We start from the raw sequence: 19338 nt of genomic DNA on the forward strand, positions 1-19338 counted from the left end.
GTGTACATCACTGTCACAACGACGTTTGTTTTCATTCAAAGGCTTTATGGTTTTTCCTATAATACCTGGTGGACCGGTCTCTAGTCAAAATGCCCAGGCTGATTTTTTGTCCCAGTCCAGCCCTGGGTCTGGGCATTCCTCGCTCCACTGTACATCATACACTACGTTGTTAAGTTTGTGTTTAGGAGTTTTGTCTTTGGGATGAACCAGTTTTTGTCTGAGTTTGTGGATGGGTCTGAAGTAAGCTGGGATGTCGTGCTTGGAGAAAACTCCTGAGTTTCTCTGATAAACCTGCTACATAGGGGATGACAATTTTGTTCCAATTGTTCTTCTTATCCTCCTCAGTTGGTGTCTGATCTTCTTTTCTGTGCATCTTTGCTGACGTGATAAAAGCCCAGTTAAGATAACCACGTTTTAAGAGCTTTCTTTACAGGTGTGTGTTACCTCTTTTTCCTTCAGGCTTAGAGGGAATATTTTTGCCTGGTGTTGTAGGGTCCGGATTACTCCACATTTGTGTTCCAGAGGGTGGTGGGAGTAAAAGAGGAGGTACTAGTCCGTATGTGTGGGCTTCTAGTAAACTTTAATGTTGAGGTTTCCATTCCCTTCAATGTGCACGGCACAGTCCAGGATTGGCAAACAGTTATTCTTTATGTCTTCCCTGATGAACTTTGTTTTTATCCACAGCGTTGATGTTTGCAGTGAAGGATACTTCTTGAGTTTTGATTTTGACCCAGGTGTCATCCGCATATCTGTAGCAGTGGCTGGGCCAATTTGTTTCCCCTCTCTGATATGTTTTTATATACATATTAAGCTGACTTTTTAACTCTCTCACGCCCTTCTTCATATTTTAATGTGAATGGAAGAGTGAAACTTGAAAATGACTGAATTTTAAACAAAGAGGGGCACAAGGAGTCAGCTTCAAAGACTGCAGCTCCTGCAAAGTTAAGTTTGCAAGGGTCCCAAAATTTATCCACTTAAATTGGGTAAATTGCCGACAAATGCTAAACTACGTACAGGCAAATATTCATTCTGTGGTCTCTGGTCACCAGGTTGCTTCCAGTTTTAAAAGCAACCACAGTACAGTGAGTCTGTTGAACCAGTTTGTCTGAATTCAGATGACATCACTAAAGCAGTCAGACACAGTTTAAGTGATTTTATTAAAAAAAACCAACCCCAAAACAAAAACAAGCTGCTTTGATTTTTAATGTTGAATTAGAAGAACTACAACAGTCACCCACTGCCAACTAATCCCAACAGTCCTGTGAAGGTGTGCTGCGTCTCACTTGGTAGAACTCTGACTGCAGCAGCAGACATACCAGTGCGCGCTTTTCAAAACGCAGTGACTCCAAAACATAAAGCTGGACTCAGATTACAAGACCTGTAGGTCAACTCTTTCCTGTCATTTTCTCCACAAAGTCAGTTTGGTTTAACCGCCTCATGTACTTAACAGTAATCACATAGGAGCTGTAACTGAAAGAGGTGGTGCTGGTGTAGTCTTTTATGGTCGCAGGGGTTTCAACCTGCTAAAATCGGAGCCTAATTAAGTGTCAGAATCATGTCAAAATTAACACAAAGCACTGAGATTAAGCCCAAAGGAGGCTCTGTGGATTATTATAACCGAGCTACCCATGGTGCAGAGCATAGGGCTGGAACACAGTAAGAGAAAACGAAAAATAGATCAGGTCTACGTGCTGCAGAAATCTGGAACTGGTCAGACTGAACTAATTCACAGCAACAGAGTGAGAGGAAGGAGAAGCTGCTGTTACTGAATGCACTACATCTGCTGGGTGGAGTTTCCATTCCAAGTGTTGTTGTCATCCTCACTGTCCTCCTGAGTCCTGAGCCTACAGACTTTACCATCTTTCTTGAATTCCTTGGGACGGTTCTCCAACGTGTGTTTGGAGAGATTTCCCCTGAAACGGAAAATAACAGGACAGTAAGCCAGTTACCACATTCAGAACATAAACTCTCCAAATCAAGAAAAAGAAACAATACATCTAATGTCTAAAAATGTCATTATATTAAGGCCATCACACGTTGTGAAAAATCAACAACATTTAGAATTTTCCCGATCCAAACTTGAAAATGAAGAAAGAAAAAGGAAGTCGACATCAAGCGATAATGAGTTGGTCTTGATGTTTTTAGACAAGAAAAGAAAAAAACTGAGATTCTGGGTCATCCGATTCCCAACAGGAGGCTTCAGCAGGAACATCATGGAAGCTTTTGTACATATTTCAGTGCACATCTGAGGAGGCAGAGAAGTAATTTCACGAAGCTGAGTGACCCGGAGCAGCATGTAACTGTGTGTCTGACTTAAAACTATTTGTATATTCAGTAGCAGCGCATGTTTTGTGCTACCTGCACACTTGTTGTCAAATACAGTGGTCTGATTGGTCAGATCAGAAATACTGTGGAAAAAAAGCTTGGGTCAGAAAAAGAAATGCTGCAAATATGTCTGATGACACTAAGCGCTGGATATGAAAGACTGCGTTAAGAACAATTAAGTACAAAAAATATTTTTAAAAATAGGAAATATCTGCACAAATGTTACACACAGGTGTAAAGGCCTTCAATGTGAATTTCTGCAAGAAAAAAATACAGAAAATCAGGGATTCAATGTTAGCCCTAAGAAGAACCTCATTAAAGTCGCATTATATGCGCATTAATGATGTGTGCTTCTACATGTGTGGAGACTGCAAAATGGCCCTCACCTCTTTGCCTTGTTTGAGGCTGATGAGCTGTTGTAAGAGCTGGACTGTTGAGCGGGACCCCTGGGCTGGACAGATGCTGCAGAGGGGGGTGGTGTTGCAAACACAAAGGAACTGAGAAATCTCCATACAGCCAGCAGAGGGTAGAGGAGTGTACCCAGAACTGCCCAAATGCCACCACCAGAGGACTGGACCACTGTGTTTGCAGGCCTGCCTGATTGCTGAGAAGAAGAGTTCATACACTGTCACAGGAGGCGCATTTAAAAAGGATTCACCTTTTCAAACATGCACACGTGTGTGTGTGTGTGTGTGTGTCCACACTTTTCTATGTTAAACTGAGTTTGTGCATAAGTCAAAGAAAATTTCAGAGAATTTCATGGCTCCCTCTACATGTTAATCTGCGTTTCTCTTCACCAGCATGTCTTTATCCTGTCTTCCTTCTCTCATCCCAACCGTCACAGCAGATGGCTCCGCCCCTCCCTGAGCCTGGTTCTGCTGGAGGTTATTTTCTGTTAGAAGCGAGTTTTTCCTTCCCACTGATGCCAAAGTGCTTGCTCATAGGGGGTCATGATTGTTTGCTTTTTCTCTGTGCGTATTATTTAGGGTCTACCTTGCAACATAAAGTGCCTTGAGGCGAGAGTGGTTCAGGGTCAGCTTACCTGCTCAGATCCACTCTCTGTACTGGAAAGCCCCCCGTATAATAGAATACTTAACATAAAAATACCACCACAGCAAACCCTGAAAAAACGGGACTTTGATATCTTTTTGATTCTGTCTATTTGGTCTCTTATCTTATTGGATGGTGTTGTATGTGTATATACGTTATGTTCACATATGTGTGCTTGTGTGTGAATGTGTACAGTTTTGTATATGTATGTGCATATTTGCATGTACATTATATGCTATATACTCTTACATGTCTTACAATTCTTTTTTTTAAAATGTTTTCTTTCTATTTTAATTATTTTATTATATTATCCCTCTGTTCAGCACTTTGGCCGACACTTGATGTCTTTTAAATGTGCTATATAAATAAAGATGACTTGACTTGAAAGTAATTTCTTAAGCCTGGAGAACTACTGTTCAAGACCACTTTGAAAATACTGGCAATGGTCCCATTGTTCTCAAGTTATGACATTTACAAGACTTTCAGAAAATTTGAGCTCTAACTTTGAGATTTAAATTTTGAGATTTGAGATTTTTCACCTATAGTATCAATTCGAAACTACTAAATCACTTTGTTCTTAGTTATCACATTCACAAACTTGGACGTCCAAGTTTGTGTCCGTCCAGGATGACAATACAAGCCTTTTATGGCTGAGGGGTAAAAAGTTACAAGGTAATACAGTACATTCCTTCAGAAAAGCAATGACAAGTGACTCAAGACATTTGAGTATTGTAAATGTTTGCCAACCATAAACCATAAACCTTCACAGACATATTGCCAACCATAAAAGAAATCTGCAGTTTTTAATTTAGTCAAGGTTTGTAGAAAGAAACTTTTTTTTTTTTTTAAGGTTTCGCAGGGATTTCCACATTCTGCTAAACCCGCTGAGGTGAAACTTCAATTGTTGCCAAACAAACCTGTTAAGGCCAAGGCCTGGGCTGAATATGAAACTCTCTGAGTAACTTAGTAACTAACTACTAAAAAGTAGACTACTCACTGGCAAAAGAACAACAGAAGCACTTGGAGCCAGGTCCAGTTCTAGCAGAGTCTTGTTTAGGTCTTCACTGGTGAACTCGCGCCGAGGGAACATGGTTGCGAGGGAAAAGTTTCCATAGCGGTTGCCAACTTCCTGAGGACACCAGGACAAACATTTTACAGTGACTTAGCATGAAGTGATACAGTGCTGGGTGACATGCTTTAACATACTCTGAATAATGAAGAGTATTGTTTAACACACAGGCTACAAAAATCAGCAAGCAGAAAATCATCCTGATGCTTGAATTAGCAAAAATGCAGCGCAACCACAAATACATTACACACTACAGCTGAAAGCGATACATTTAGTACCACAGTGTACATTCACCAGAAGGCCTGCCTCTGTCTCTAGTTGTTAACACTGTGCAAACACTATCCCTGGTGCCCCAAATTTTTATTTTGGATGATTATAATCATGTATGTCTTAAAAAACACCCAAAAACATTAACCTTTATCAGCATGTCTTTCTTAAATCCCTCAAATTCCCACCTCTGGGATCGACACATAACTGTGTACATCTGCCTAGCTATAAAACTGTTGTCAGGAGGGAAAAAGTCCAAATCATGTACATTAAGAACTGGAATGAGGAAGCAGTGCTCTGCCTGTGGGGCTGTTTCCAATGCACTGAATGGGATGTCTTCAAGCAATCTGGGCAGTTTTGTCCACTATTTAAAGAATGAGGCATCAGAGCTGCAGGCAGCTACCAAAGAGCTGAAAGGAGAAATCCTAAAGGCTAAACAAGCCGACAAGCCTTTCATCGATCCGCAGAAATTTGAGGAGGAGAAATCCAGCTGGCTGTGAACAGACTTTTTTTTTTCCTCTTCGAAAATAAAATGTCTGCAATAACCTGGACTTGGTATTGCAAAAGAAAAGAAAAAAAAAAAACACTGTAGGAATCCAGGATGCAAAGACCAGTGCTCAGGATATTTTAGAGGGTATTAATTCACACAGAATTTGTTAATGCTCTAAACTTCTTTTATAACAGTTGTGAGAAATTTCTTCACATTCAGGTAAAAAGTGCCGTGGACCAGACAATATAAGTGGACAGCTCCTTAAACAGTGTGCGAAGGAGCCGAGTCCAGTGTTTCACAACATCTTTAATCAGTCCTTAAAATGATAACATCTTCTTAGTGTCTGGGAGGATGCTGTAATTGTCCCACAGTCATCCAGGCAAGAGATTTTATGTTGGATCCTCTACGGTTTGCTTACAAGCCCCACAGAGGAGTGGAAGATGCTACATATCTTAACTTGCTCCTTAAACACTTGGAAAGAGAGAGGTGTCCTGCCAGACCTATTGATTTGTCTTCTGCTTTTAGTAGTTCAACCGCATGTTTTAAGTCTCAGGAGCTGACCCAATTACAGATGCAGCACACCAGAGAAATCCAGTCATGGTGCATTATAAAGCCACTTTGACTGAACCTCTGTCTCTCCCCGTCTGTGGCTCATTATGCTCCCTTGGTTATGTTCTGTTATGGCTTTTGTAACATTTAAACTGTGTTTGAGTTTCTTTACTTTATTTCATTAATATATCTTACAGCCTTTAAAAGCCTGTGTGTGGTCTCCCAGTTGTCATATCCTTTGAGCCGATTGTGACAAAGATAACCTGATCCCAATATCTATATATTAGGATATCTGGACTGCTCAACTAGAGCAGAGAGGATGTGAAATTCAAGAATCAAGACAGACCTGAGCAGCGAAGTTTCGAGCCTCCTGCAGTCTACTCTGTGAGGGGAACTGGTTGGTGAAGGAGGAGCCGTCTGGGAGGCGGAACTGGATCCTTGCTATGGTACTGAAGAAGAGCGAGGAGAGGATAAAATTTGAGCAGCATATGCATATACACATGCACATCAGACTGTTCACAGAACTGCTGGAAGCTACAGTCAAGCAAAGGTTAGTCCTGCTGAATGGGAAACCACTTTTTAGGGCCACAGCCTGGGAACTTTGTATTGTACACGTATGAATTAGTCATGTTTTCGATATGCATTATATTGACTTTTAACAATTCAAGTTAGCAAATTGCTATAATAGTAGTTTTTCTATTGAAATAATGCAAGCTGTGGAAACTCCATGTGGTTACCTAAAGTAAACTCAACTTGATACATTTTCATACTAATTTATAGTTGCACTAAAAACAAAAACACATAATTTCTCCACTTTCACATTAGTTTTTTGGATTCAGTCTTAACATTTTTTTTAAATCTTCTGTAATTGCCTCGTGTCTCATTCACTTTTGTTGTGTAATACGTGCAACATCCATCCATTGGTGACATCACTTATAGAAGGCTTTCAGCGGTGGCGGTGGTGTGACGAGGCGAGACCTTCACATTTACACAAACTGAAATGTGTGAGTTGTTATCTAACTACTCCTCACATTTTCAGACACATAAAGTACACTCTCCCTCCCTCACAGTGATTAAAAAGCAGCAATTATTCCTAACACAATCAGGTAATGTTTACAGTTTCAAATTCACATCATTTAGTCCCAACAGGATACAAATGTCATGAGCACCAAACTCTGTTTTACACGAAGAGGGTGATCATCCTCGCTTTCATTGTGGCCAAACTTAGCCAAGTCAAAGATTTCCAAACCAAGTCATCTAAAGAATCAGTGGATATTTTAGATTTTGTTTCACTGCACACTACTGCATGACATTTGTGCTGTTTCACGGTGCATTTTACAGGAGAAAGCGGCATCAACAGAAAAGAATTAGATAAAATATTAAAAGAATGACAACTCAAGTGGGAAACACCACTGGGTTTCAGCCATCACACTTATTAGTGGAAAATTTCCTTTTCAACTAATTTCCTACAGAAGGCTATAAGAAAAGAGCTTTCATCATTATTTTAACATTTATATGTCAGCTATTCTGCAGCTTTAATTTTTCTCAAAACATACTTGCATCAGACACAAGCCCATTTAGATTAGCAACTTTTCGGCTTGTAACAGTGGATTTTTTTTTGTTAAACACCAAATCACAGTTTATACTCCTAAAATACAAAAGTAGGAGAAGCAGAGTACGTGTGGATATATAATGATGATATTAACACATTTAATCCCTATTGAATTTTTTCTCTTTTATTTTGTTGGTGAAACTACAGTTTCTACTGACAGCTCATAACGTGCTTTTGTCATGACTTATATTTAAGGTATCACTTAATTTTAATATATACATACATTACATACATTTGATGTATTTGGTATTTAGATTTATTTACAATATAAAAACAAGTGTGTTCAGTATAAGAACTAGACACGTAGAATGATTTGCCCATGTCGTCTCTGTGTGCTGCTGGGCTCTGAATCGGAGGGCAGCTCCTGAAATCACAAAGAGAAAACAATGATCACAAATAGTTAACTGTTCAGTTTGTCCCTCAAAGCTGAAATAAAGTCCATCCCTGTCCTGAAACAAGCCCTGATTTTCTCAGCTCTTAGATTTTTACTAATGCAGACTATTTTACCTATTTTGAGCAAAGATCAGGCCAGTCAAGCATTGTCAACATTAAAAAAAAAAAAAAACAGAGCAAAACATACAGAGGTATTAACACAATTATATTAATCTGCTGCCCTAGAAGTTGACAACATGCACTACCAGTCAGAAGTTTGGACATACTTTCTCATTTATCCATTTTTCTTTATTTTCGTGACTATTTACATTGTAGATTCTCACTGAAGACATTAAAACTATGAATGGACACAGTAGTAAACAAAAAAAGTAAGAAATACCTCAAAACGTTTTATATTTTAGACTCTTCAAACAGCCACCCTCTGCTTTGCACACTCTTGGCATTCTCTCAATGAGCTTTATGAAGTAGTTACCTGAAATGGTTTTCCAACAGTCTTGAAGGAGTTCCCAGAGATTTTTAATTTCAAACCCCTCCTCTACATTAACCCATTCACTCAGCAAAACAGTGGGCAGCTATCAGTCCAGCGCCAGGGGGAGCAATGTGTAGAGACAAAACCTTGCACAAGGATGCCTCAGGGTAGCCTTGCATTCAGTGCATTAGAACCCACGACCTTCCAATCATGGGGCGACCACTCTACCTACTGAGCTATCCCTGCTCGATGCTAAGCACTTGTTGGCCTTCTTGCCTACACTGTGCAGTCCGCCTCATCAAAAAACCATCTCGATTGGGTTTAAGTCACTGTGGAGGCCAGGCTGTATGGCACAGCACTCCATCACTCTTCTTTTTTGTCAAATAGCCCTTACACAGCTTGGTCACAAAAGGTTGATTCTGTTCTTCGGGACGTAGTGTTTTCAGGGGGAGAAACGTTTGGTCACTCATCCAAGTCACTTCTTCAGTCTCAGCTCAGGCCAGTGGACACTCTTTCAACGATGAGGAAGTACACATCCTGGAATACTGGTTTGTGCGGGGAGTCAAGGAGCCATTTACGTGAAAAGGGAAATACCCTCTCTGAATCAATTAGGGGGCCTAAGGGTACATCTTTAACCATCTTACAATGCTGTGATTGCAGCCATTCCCCAACTCTCTCTGAATGGTACTCATGGCCATTGATCAGTGGTCTGTGATCAATGGTCATGACAATTTGCATATTTATGATGAAGGAACTGACCTCACAGCCCGTTGTTCATTAAGTGGTGCTAGTTTCAGTCATTGTGGTAATGTTCTGTTTATAAAGTTGGAAACCTGCAGTCATCTGAGACTGAAGAAGTCACTTGGATGAGTGACGAAACATTTCTCCCACTGAAAACGTCCAGATGAACAGAATCAACTTTTGGAAAGTAAAGGGTGGTTACTTTCAGGAATCTAAAATATCAGACTTTTTTTTTTTTTAAATCAATTTCTTCTTTAATACATAATTCCATATATCTTGCTTCATATATTTGATGTGTTCAGTATATATCTACGATGTACAAAGTAGTAAAAACTACTAAAAGCATGGGCTATAGAGCCCAATTTTATGAAACATAATGCATTAAGAATATTTCAAACTGCTTTTTAAAATTAATATTTGAAACAAACTATCTCAGTATCACATTTTTGTAATAAAAATATTAAAATGTGGTGCTGAAAAATTCCTCAAAATTTTGTCCTTTTAAAAGACTGATTAAGCACTGTACCGATTAACTTTTTTTGAGCAGAGTAAAGACCCTTTCACACCGGATGCGTAAAATTCATGTGAATATTTCAAGGGTAAAAATATTTTGGGATCCGAATAAACGGATCCGACAATCAGATCACTGCACTTGGCAACAATTGCACTCATGGCTCAAATTGCGTAATTGTACTTAATATGCAATGATATAAAAATAATAAAAGAAATACAGTTTTACCTCAGACACACAGCTGAACAATACTCCTATCTCAAGTTATTATAAATGGGAGACAGAAACACCTGTAAAACGGAGACAGCATCAATCTCCTATAAGTGCGAAACAAGCGCAGCTTGTGGTGAAAATAGCCTCACTGCGGTAAGTAATGTAAATGATCAATGCAAACGGATGAGGAGCTTTATGATAGTGCTCTATGAAATGAAAGGAGAGGTCAATTTGCTTTGTTAAAGTTTAATTTTGTATATAGTTTTAGATGTGATAAGGCCTTGATGTAACGCCAGTAGTCACAGATTGAGTTTACCAGGCTCTAACTAGTTTTAATGTGAATTACAAACTGAGCTGTAACAGCTCAGCCACACATAGACAGCTTTAGTTAAACCCTGTTTCTTTTATTTTATGGTTATCAGCTGTGTTTTCAGTATTTAATCCATATTTCAATTAATATCACCAACAGTGTGTGAATTCAGCCCAAAATACTGTGGGAAAGTGTTCAGATTTCTCAGTAATTTATCTTTGGTTAATGCTGTGTTTTCCCTGTCATTGGTAGCACATTCATAATTACATTTAATAGCAAGTTCCGCTTGCTATCACTTACAATAAATGCACAGTAATGGTTACTGACTGGGGCAAGCTTAATAACTTCTCAGTTTCTCATGTCAACAGTTTCAACACCTGCTGCAGATCTTCACATCCTTCAGTCGACTACAGTATGACCAGCAAAGCTAATAGCTAAACAACAGCACTGACATTTAATTAACATTTAAGCACAACAGAGTGATTTCCTTAGTTGGGGTAAGGAACTTCATTTTTGTGCATGCATTATCTACCCTGGCTTTCCTCTGATAGCTGACTGTGCGCTAGCTAGCTGAGACTCATTACTGAACAGATAACAAATTACACATTAAACTTACCAAAATCGATGATGAGGCCTCGGGTCCCTTTTGTCATAAGTCCAGTTTGAAACAAACAGGAAATCAAATGTAAATGTGGGGTGGCTGTCGCTCAGGAAGATGAGCAGGTCATCCACCAATCAGAAGGCTGGTACTCCAGTCTGCATGCCTAATCCCAAGTTGCTCTCTGATGCATCCATTAGAGTATAAACCACTATGAATGTGTGTGACTGTTAGAGAACACTTACACAGAAACGTATAGAAAAAAAGTGCTTATTTGAATGGGTGAACAAGGCGCTTTGAGTGCTCAGGTAGAGCAGAAAAAGTGCTATATAAGAAGTCAATTTACCATATAATGCTGGATCTCCTCTCAGTGCCCTTACTTAACCTGCAATTCTCAAACTGGCAGTGGATCTTTTGGGTTCTGTGTGGGTTTTGTGGATGCTCATTCAGATTGTGATTAGAGCTCAAGGCCAATATTGGCTATTTGAAAATATATTGGTATGAGAAAATTAATAAAGTAAAAAAAGGACTGGATAAACACCCTTCAACCATATTATACTGTATAGTTTGTCAACCAGAGGGCACTTTGCAGCTTCCATGTTGGTTTTGAACGCCACAATCGCAAAAAGCAGCTGATCCAAGCACAGTCAGTCAAGTAACTTGTGACAATAAAAGAAACGTATTTTTAAATACCATTGTCATCTTATTAAGGACTCATATGTAACTACACAACAAATGTTGAGGAGGTATTTAGGTTTTATTAGTTTGAAAGGAAAAATATTGGCTCACATATCAAATTTTAACTGACCAAATATCTACATCAGTCTTAAAAATCAGTCGGACTCTAAACGGGATGTGAAGAGATTGTTCGCTTCACCTATCAGTTGACTCAATAATGCATGTGATTGCTGTACATTACTTTTTAAATTTAAATGGTCCACTCACCTCCTCTCCCTAACTAATGCCTCCTTCCTGGCCTCCTCTTCTGCCTGCCTGGCCTGCAGCAGCGCCAGCTTAGCAGCCTTTTCGTCCTCTCGTGTTTTGGTGTAGCGCGCTGCTCTGTCAGCTCGGTCCTGCAAAACACAAAGACAGGAAGCAGATACAGCCAGAGTTGGGCACAACACATTCCAAAGTAATGCAATACTGTAGTAACAATTACTTTTTGCAATAAATAAAAAACAGGATAAAATAAAAACACTATTTTCTCTCCAAACTGGGAAATCACTCTGTTACAGCCACCAATTAAATAAAACCAATAGTACAAAAATACAGGCAGTCACCAGTCCTACCCCTCAGCCCCTAGTACACACACCTATGGTATTAATTTCAAAATCCTATGTAACCTTTTCTCAAGTTATCAAATTCACAAGATCTTTGGAAAACTTACTCTGACGTTGAGGTCAAAATTCAAACTCGTCCAAGATTTTTAGTAGATGTACCTATTGTATTCATTTGAAGTTCCTAGATCGCATCATTCTCGACTTACTGCATCTAAAAACTTGGGTGTCTACATTGCTCACTCAGCAGGGTGACAACAACACCCCACCAGGTTTTTACAGCTGAGGGGTAGAAAGTGAAGAACGCAAAACAGAATGTCTGTGAATGTCCTCAGTGATCCAGGTCATCGTAGTCTAAGAAGCTTGGAAAGAAAAGCATCTGGAATTTCTTTAAGTTTCCTTGAAGACGATTCACCTCACATCCGAGAAGCTTCTTTGGTTCTAAGAGCAACTGGTGGAGAGTCCCAGATTTTAAGCCCTATGGGAGCGTCCCAAGAGGGTCATGGACCTGGCGGTCCATCTGCATCTAAAGGACAACGGTCACTCTTTCGAGGATGCCAGTGTTCACATTTTGGACAGAAAAGATGGAAAGAGGAGTGAAAGAAGCCATCTATGTCCACTGTGAACGACCATCTTTGAACGGAGGGCGGGGCTTACGACACCAACTGTCTGCCATCTATAATCCAGTTTTTAGATCCTTTCCCAGACGCCTTTACACCCAGGATGTGAGTGGGGCAAATTTCAAATATCAGATTATAAGATGTTTACAACAACTGAAATAAAATTTACTGTCAAAACCTTTGGTCTTTCACAGTAAACTCTACAACTGTCCTTAGCATGGGAATTCAAACAGACGTTAGAAAATCTGTTAAGATGTCTGTAATCCAGTAATCTAACACATGGCTACACTTAATCACCTCTACCAGGTTATGTTTTTGGTTGCATCTACGCTTGTGTCATTCTGTCTGTAAACAAGACAGCTGAAAAAGTTTTGAATGAATTTGAAAAAAATTCTGTAGGGGTGAACAATGGGGTCACGTAAACGATCCATTAAAATGTGCCTTACATCCACCGAAGTCTTCACGCTCAACTTACTGATACATTTTTTTCAGCAGTGACACAAACTGTTATAACTGAAGAGACTAGGATTCCTACAAGTGTGCTTTGTGTGTAGTCAACATGTTGAAAATACTGTATAAAGACTTTAAATATGTCACATTTGAGCTCTGATGCCTTTCTTTCAAGTTTCACCCAAAACAAAATGAAAACACATCCATCCATTTTCTTTCCTGTCACAGAGCTGACACAGCAGGGGCGTTTCAGGACTTTCTGTGTTAGCCCTTCCACAGACTTCCAGCCTGTACAAGTGTGTACTGACCTCTCGCTCCATTACAGCTGGGACCACAATGGGATAAACAGATATATACTGCAAGTAGTGTAGAAATGTTTAGCTGATTTAGAGTTTAGAAATGTGTAAACATAGAATCTAGAATTATTGTAGAGACACTGACACTGCCCTCAATGTAATAAAGGCCTGATTGTGTCATGAACTTAGGAGTAGAGTATAGGAGACCCTCCGCAGTTGAACTGTGAAAGTAAAGCTGAGTGGAAATTCCCCAGAGAATGTTTGGGTGGGGGTCTCAACATTTGTAACTGGATAACTGTGGTCTGGAAGGGAGATGGGTTTTATGACCTCTAGGGAGTCACCTACACCCACAGTGTTTTAACTGTCACGCACACTCACTCACATAGACATTCATGTGCTCGTGCACATAGACACACAGACAGCCCACCGTGGGGGTTTTATGATGGGGTCGCCCCTACAAAACTGTGTTTCACAGACAAAGGGGGGAAGATTTTGCAGGGGGGCACCGGCCTGGCAAGGCTTCCCTTCTAGAAGATGCATGCTTAAATGAAGATGAATAAAGATGAATAAAGGTTTTGTGAAATAACTACTGAGTTCCGGTGCCGTCTCTGGATGCCTCGACGAATAAAAGAACCGGGGTAAAACTGATTTCGCAACAGTAGCTCAACACATGCTAAATAGAGCATAAGTTAATATATAACTTAACAACTATCTAAAGGTCTGATGATGTAAAACACAAAGGACAGATTTCTCTGAGGGGGACATGATTGTTTTTGGTATTCCTTCCAAACGGAGCAGATAAGGTTACCATAGCAATTTGCTGTTTGACCCGTTCCCTGGCAGCCTTCTCCTCTGCCTTCTCTCTATTCCTTTCCTCTAAGAGTCGCTTGGTTTTCTCCTCTTCTTGTTTCCTCTTGAAGTCCTGCATGTCTTTCCCCACTTTCCGTCTCTCCATTTCCTTTCTGATTTCATTCTGAATCAGAGACAAAACACAGGTAGGTTAAGCGTGGAGTGGCTCATATTCTAAAAAGACATCATCCAACACACTACTAACAGGTCAGAGCTGTAACAACATGTTTAAGAGGAACACTACAAAACAAATTAGTCACCAAATGAAAACAAAGCACTACTGACAATACCCATGATATGAAAAGTGCCGCTGTCTATAAAAACAAGGATTAAACACAGTTTAAAGCTGTTCTGCACCAATGGGGGTTGATCGAGCTTTGAAAGCTTGTGTTACTAATTCCTACAGGTGTTCAAACTTTTCCAGGTCACTTACAGCCCCCTCTGTCTGCAGTGTTTGAACACACTGTGGTACCAAACGCTCGTGAGCATCAGTTAGAACATGTAAAATGTCAGGTTTGAGTTTGATATTTTGGTCTCATCCGTCTCATAGGCACTTATTTACATTGGAAGACAATTAAATTTCCTTTTTCAGGTTGCACAAAAAGTGTTCTACTGATGGACATTGCAGGGCTGTACTTTATTGTAATAGCACATATTGTTTGTCAGTATTTACTTGGTTAATTTTTCAGGCAGTTTCATTTTTGATTTATATTCGTGTATCTTAAAGTAACATAAAAGTGCTTTGTTTTGATGTTGCTGAGAGCATTTTTTGGGTTAGTATTTTAAAATCAAAGTACTTAATAAGAAAGACCTCAATGTTACCTTGTTCACATATTTTTTCATGTTATTCAAAAGAGTTGATATTTGATGAAAGTAGTTGTGTTTGTGTTGCTACTGTTACGGCCCTATCGGGGCCTCCTCCTGAAGTTGCCTGTGTGGTCCTACCAGCTCTCCTGCCTTAGGTGCCACCTTTTTCTTTTGTACAGCTGCCTTCCATCAGCAAGTAAAAGTATTTCAGCCAAGAGAAAGGTGAGCTCCGGTGCCAGAGTGCCATGCGAGTGGTTGCAGCTGGTTGTTTGGTCCTACTTGGTGGCTTGGCTTAGTTACTAACCCTTTTCTGACTTACTTTTCAGTTTACTGACCGACGCTTCAGTTTTGTTTTGTTTCTTTAAATGGTGATAGCGGCTTGTCAGTCTCTGTTAGTTGAGTTATTAATAGAACCTTTAATAAAACTCTTTAATTTAACCATTTTGCTTCTCTGTCTCCTTTTTTTGTTACTTTCTCTCATCGCCTGGACCCTTTTAGGGGAACGTAACACTACAGTGACTGCCTTTTTTTATTTATTTGAAATGACTTTGATAAAGATGTTAATTTCTCCATTTCTTTTGAACTTAAAGAGCAAGTGTTTTTGTTTCCTCTAGTGAAATGTAGCCCTTTATTTTGGTTGAGATGTTAAGCATTTAACAGTTTGGACTGTTTACTGTTAGTTCCTACAATTAAATTCAGTCTTAAAATATCACAAATATAGTCTGGTTTTTAGTATCACAATATATCGTATCGTCTCCCCTGTACTGTGATATATATCACATCGCCAGATTCTTGCCCCTAGTAATAAGTAATCCATTTCCTGTATTGGAGTCGGGGGGTGGGCAGGTAACTCTTTCACTGTTTGTCAGTGACAGAAAAAGCTATTCAGGTTGTTGGTGATCTGTTGGTGGACTGGGTGGCATTAGGCTTGTAATTGGTTAACTTCTCGAGCCCTTTCCAGACAGAAGGAGAGTCATAAGCTGACAGCCACTGTATTTTCTTCTGTCTGTTTAGCCTCTCATACTGCCTTGCTAAACCTTTACTTTGATGACTTGAAACAGTCGCTGTCTCAACTCTGAAACACTTCCCTCTTTTCTAGCTTTGGCCTCCTTAGCTGGGAACCAGGACTTGTCATTATAACTCACCCTGGTGCATGATGGTATACAGCTGTAGGCATTGTTTACTATGACGTAACAAAATGTTGTCTTCTCTGGTCAGACATTTAATAACTTGTCTGTATTTGGGGAGTTCCTGTCTGAGGTTTGCTTTGTTAAAATCACCAAGAACAATACCTGAGGATTCTGGGTTTGTTCACTCCACACACTGGGCCTCCTGTACGCTGGCCTTTGGAAGAATAATCACGCTGAGCAAAATAATTGAAGTATACTCAAAATGGGGAAAAAGGTTTGCAGTGGATGAAACAAGTTTCTAGGTAAGGATAGCGATGTTATTAAATAACAGTCACATGGTTAAACCAACCACTGCCTATATAAACACAGATTCCTCCAGCTTTTGTCTTGCTGCAGATCTCCGTGTGCCAATCTGCTCTGAAGAAGTGGAATCCTGCCAGCTGCATCACAGAGCCCAATATTGATCCGCACAGCTACATTTCCACAAAACAGCCGATGAAGAGGGGTCTCTGTTTTTCCCCTCTCAATCGCTGGAGTTCATCTGTTTTATTGTGAGGACCAGAGATGGGCAGTAATGCGTTACTGTAATCCGATTACTTTTTTCAAGTAACGAGTAAAGTAAGGGATTACTATTGCAAAAACTGTAATAAGATTACCGTTACTTTCCCGTAGGAACTCTGCGTTACTGCGCTACTAAAACCGAGATTTTTTGGCGAGACTGTCTCATGACAGTGACGTAAGCGAGTGTGAGGTTCGTGACAACAGCTGTGTGCAGATAAACAATGGATCATATATCGAGTGCAGGAGAGAGTATGAGCGTGCAGTGTTTAAAGCGTGGAAGTACTGATCTTACTTTGAGTTTGATTCCATAAAACGTGGCAAAAACATTAGCGTCCATCGTGCGTGGGAAGAAAACTTCTTTTTACAGCGAAAAAAACCCCTAAACTTCCAAGCAAGCACCGAGTACGCAACGACGTAATGGGAAATTCACAGAGAAACTCGCGGATTCTTCCACTGACCGCTGCGGCACACCTGCTCCAGGGTAAACCTCCGCCTACCCTACTCCTGCTTTACAGGTGAAAATAGAGCAAAAGGACCGCTAGTCTTTGATTTTATTTATTTTCTGCTGTGTTTTACTTGCATCTAGTGAGTGTAAACACACAAAAAAAAATTTTTTTTTTATGTGCTGGAATGTGCAGAAAATAGGTTTAAATATTAAACAAATTTCTTCCAGTCAGAGAATGTTGCATGTAATTAAATTTTTGCTTGATGCATAAAGTTAAAAGATTAAAACTAATAAAACAAGTTTTAAAAAGGGACTTTTCCATTTGATTACATTTTGTATGATGGATTATGTAGAAAAAGTAGAACTGGGCTGAAAGATCTATCGCTTTATCACCTATTCAGGTTGTAAATCGTGTTTTAAAAAAGTAACTAAGTAACTAAGTAATTAATTACTTTTGAAAATAAGTAATCAGTAAAGTAACGGAATTACTTTTTGGGGGAAGTAATCAGTAATTAGTTACTGATTACTTTTTTCAAGTAACTTGACCAACACTGGTGAGGACACACTGGAGAGGAAAGAGACACATGAGCACACTGTCTGGCTTTCCTCTCCTACGGTGTCTCACGTTGTGAATAAGAACGGTCCAAATGTTGGCAGTTGAGGTGATGAATGATAGAAATAAGTCTTAATGGGCTGCAGCCCTTATGTTCATGAGCTTATCTCTGGTGTAAGAAGTTCTGGTTGAATGCAAAGCAGAGTTTACGAATAAACAGAGCGCATCAAAACACCACGCCACCTTCACAGAAGAGCCCACTTTGCCCTCGTGTGACCTCAGCTCAAAGGTAATTAACTCATATCTGTTGAAACAACACATTGCTGTTGTAGATGTCCCAGTGGATCACATGGTGAAAAGCCTTCAAGTGTGGTCTGACTGTTCCCTTAGCGTAAACAAAGATAAATGGGCTATGCTATGGCCAGGCATCGGATTTGTTATGTTTCTCTGATATTACACTTTTCACTTTATGTAAGCATCATTGCAAAAAACCAGGGCCTACAAACACTGTGCTCTTTCTGGTTAAACAGTTTTCAGTGCTCAAAATGTCTTACCTCTTCTTCTCCTTTCTTTCTTTGCTCTCGTCGCTCCTCCAGCTTCTTGGTCAATCTGACAAAGTAAGAAAATGATCCAATCACACATTGAGCTGGTATTTTATCTTTGCAGGCTCATGTCAATCGTAACCCAGTCCCGAAATGCCAAAATTAATTATGACTAGAAAAAATTTGCATTTCCTGCAAAAATGCAGTGTGGATGCCTTAACGCTGAAGATGTCTGCTGGAAAAAAAGCTGAAAAAGTTGAAACAAAAAAAAAAAAAAAATGTTGCCCTGAGCAGGATTCGAACCTGGCCCTTCTGGTCTAAGGGCAGGTATTTAGCTCAATGAGTCAAACTCATTCTCACAAAGAAGAGGTGGAGAGATTGACAATTGTGCTGAAATGAGCAGAAGCTGCTGAGAATTGTGCTGATAAGAGGTAGAAAGGCTGAAAATTTTGCAGAAAAGAGGTGAATCAGGAGAATTTGGGCAGAAAAGAGGTGAAAATTCTGAAAAGTCTGCTGAAAAGAGTTGAATCAGCAAAATTTCTGCTGAAACTGAAATTTGTGCTTAAAACAAGTGAAAAAGCTGAACTCTGAAATCCTGCTAAAACAGCAGAAGAGGCTGATATTTTTCCTTTATTTGCAGAGTCTCTGCTTCCTGCTGTCAAATTATAAAGAAATGAGCAGAAACAAAGAGAAGATTTGACTTTTGTCACATAAACTTATTTTGTGAAATGAAATGATAAGTAGGTTCGAGTATATACACAAAGAAGACATTTCTGACAAAAGAAACCCAATAGCACAGGGTAAATCAAACATATAATATAATAGTGATTTGTTTTGGAGGTTTTTTGTTCTGTTTTTTTTAAGATATTTTAAGATTGGACAGAGGTTTTCAAAACATGACCATAATATGTCTGAAGCATGATTCCTTTGCACCTTTTGTGTAATTTTCCTTATAGTCAAATATACAAAACAAACCTGTGAATCAAACTTTTAGCTAAAAATCTGTATGCTGCTCAAAAAATATCAAACACATTTTATTCAGAGTATCAAGTGCAGTAAACTTCTAAACTATTAATCTGGTCGGCTAAGGAGCAGAGGGGTTTGTTAATCAGTTTTAGCTGCTTTGGTGTTAATAAAATTAACAGCAGGTTACTGATTTTCTTTTTTTTTTCCTCGTCATCTTTTCTGACTGTCCAGAAGCTCAGTGATGC

At 39.5% G+C, this 19338-nt stretch overlaps 1 protein-coding gene across 1 annotated transcript in view; it reads right to left on the minus strand.

The window, feature by feature from the left end:
* Window positions 1-1138: 1138 nt before the first annotated feature.
* The window catches only part of ubxn4 (UBX domain protein 4), a 67699-nt gene continuing 49499 nt past the window's right edge, over window positions 1139-19338 (minus strand). Inside the window, exons 7-13 of the mRNA XM_005952007.3 lie at window positions 18140-18194; window positions 14049-14213; window positions 11543-11670; window positions 6097-6199; window positions 4373-4504; window positions 2712-2929; window positions 1139-1913 (exon numbers count right to left, since the gene is read on the minus strand). Coding sequence (XP_005952069.1) covers window positions 1775-1913; window positions 2712-2929; window positions 4373-4504; window positions 6097-6199; window positions 11543-11670; window positions 14049-14213; window positions 18140-18194 — 940 coding nt within the window. The 3' untranslated portion in view covers window positions 1139-1774. The remainder of the gene's footprint in view (window positions 1914-2711; window positions 2930-4372; window positions 4505-6096; window positions 6200-11542; window positions 11671-14048; window positions 14214-18139; window positions 18195-19338) is intronic.

The sequence above is a fragment of the Haplochromis burtoni genome, unplaced genomic scaffold (genome assembly GCF_018398535.1).
Source record: "Haplochromis burtoni strain Fernald_Lab_line unplaced genomic scaffold, NCSU_Asbu1 Contig_1159, whole genome shotgun sequence".
Taxonomy (NCBI): Eukaryota; Metazoa; Chordata; class Actinopteri; order Cichliformes; family Cichlidae; genus Haplochromis; species Haplochromis burtoni.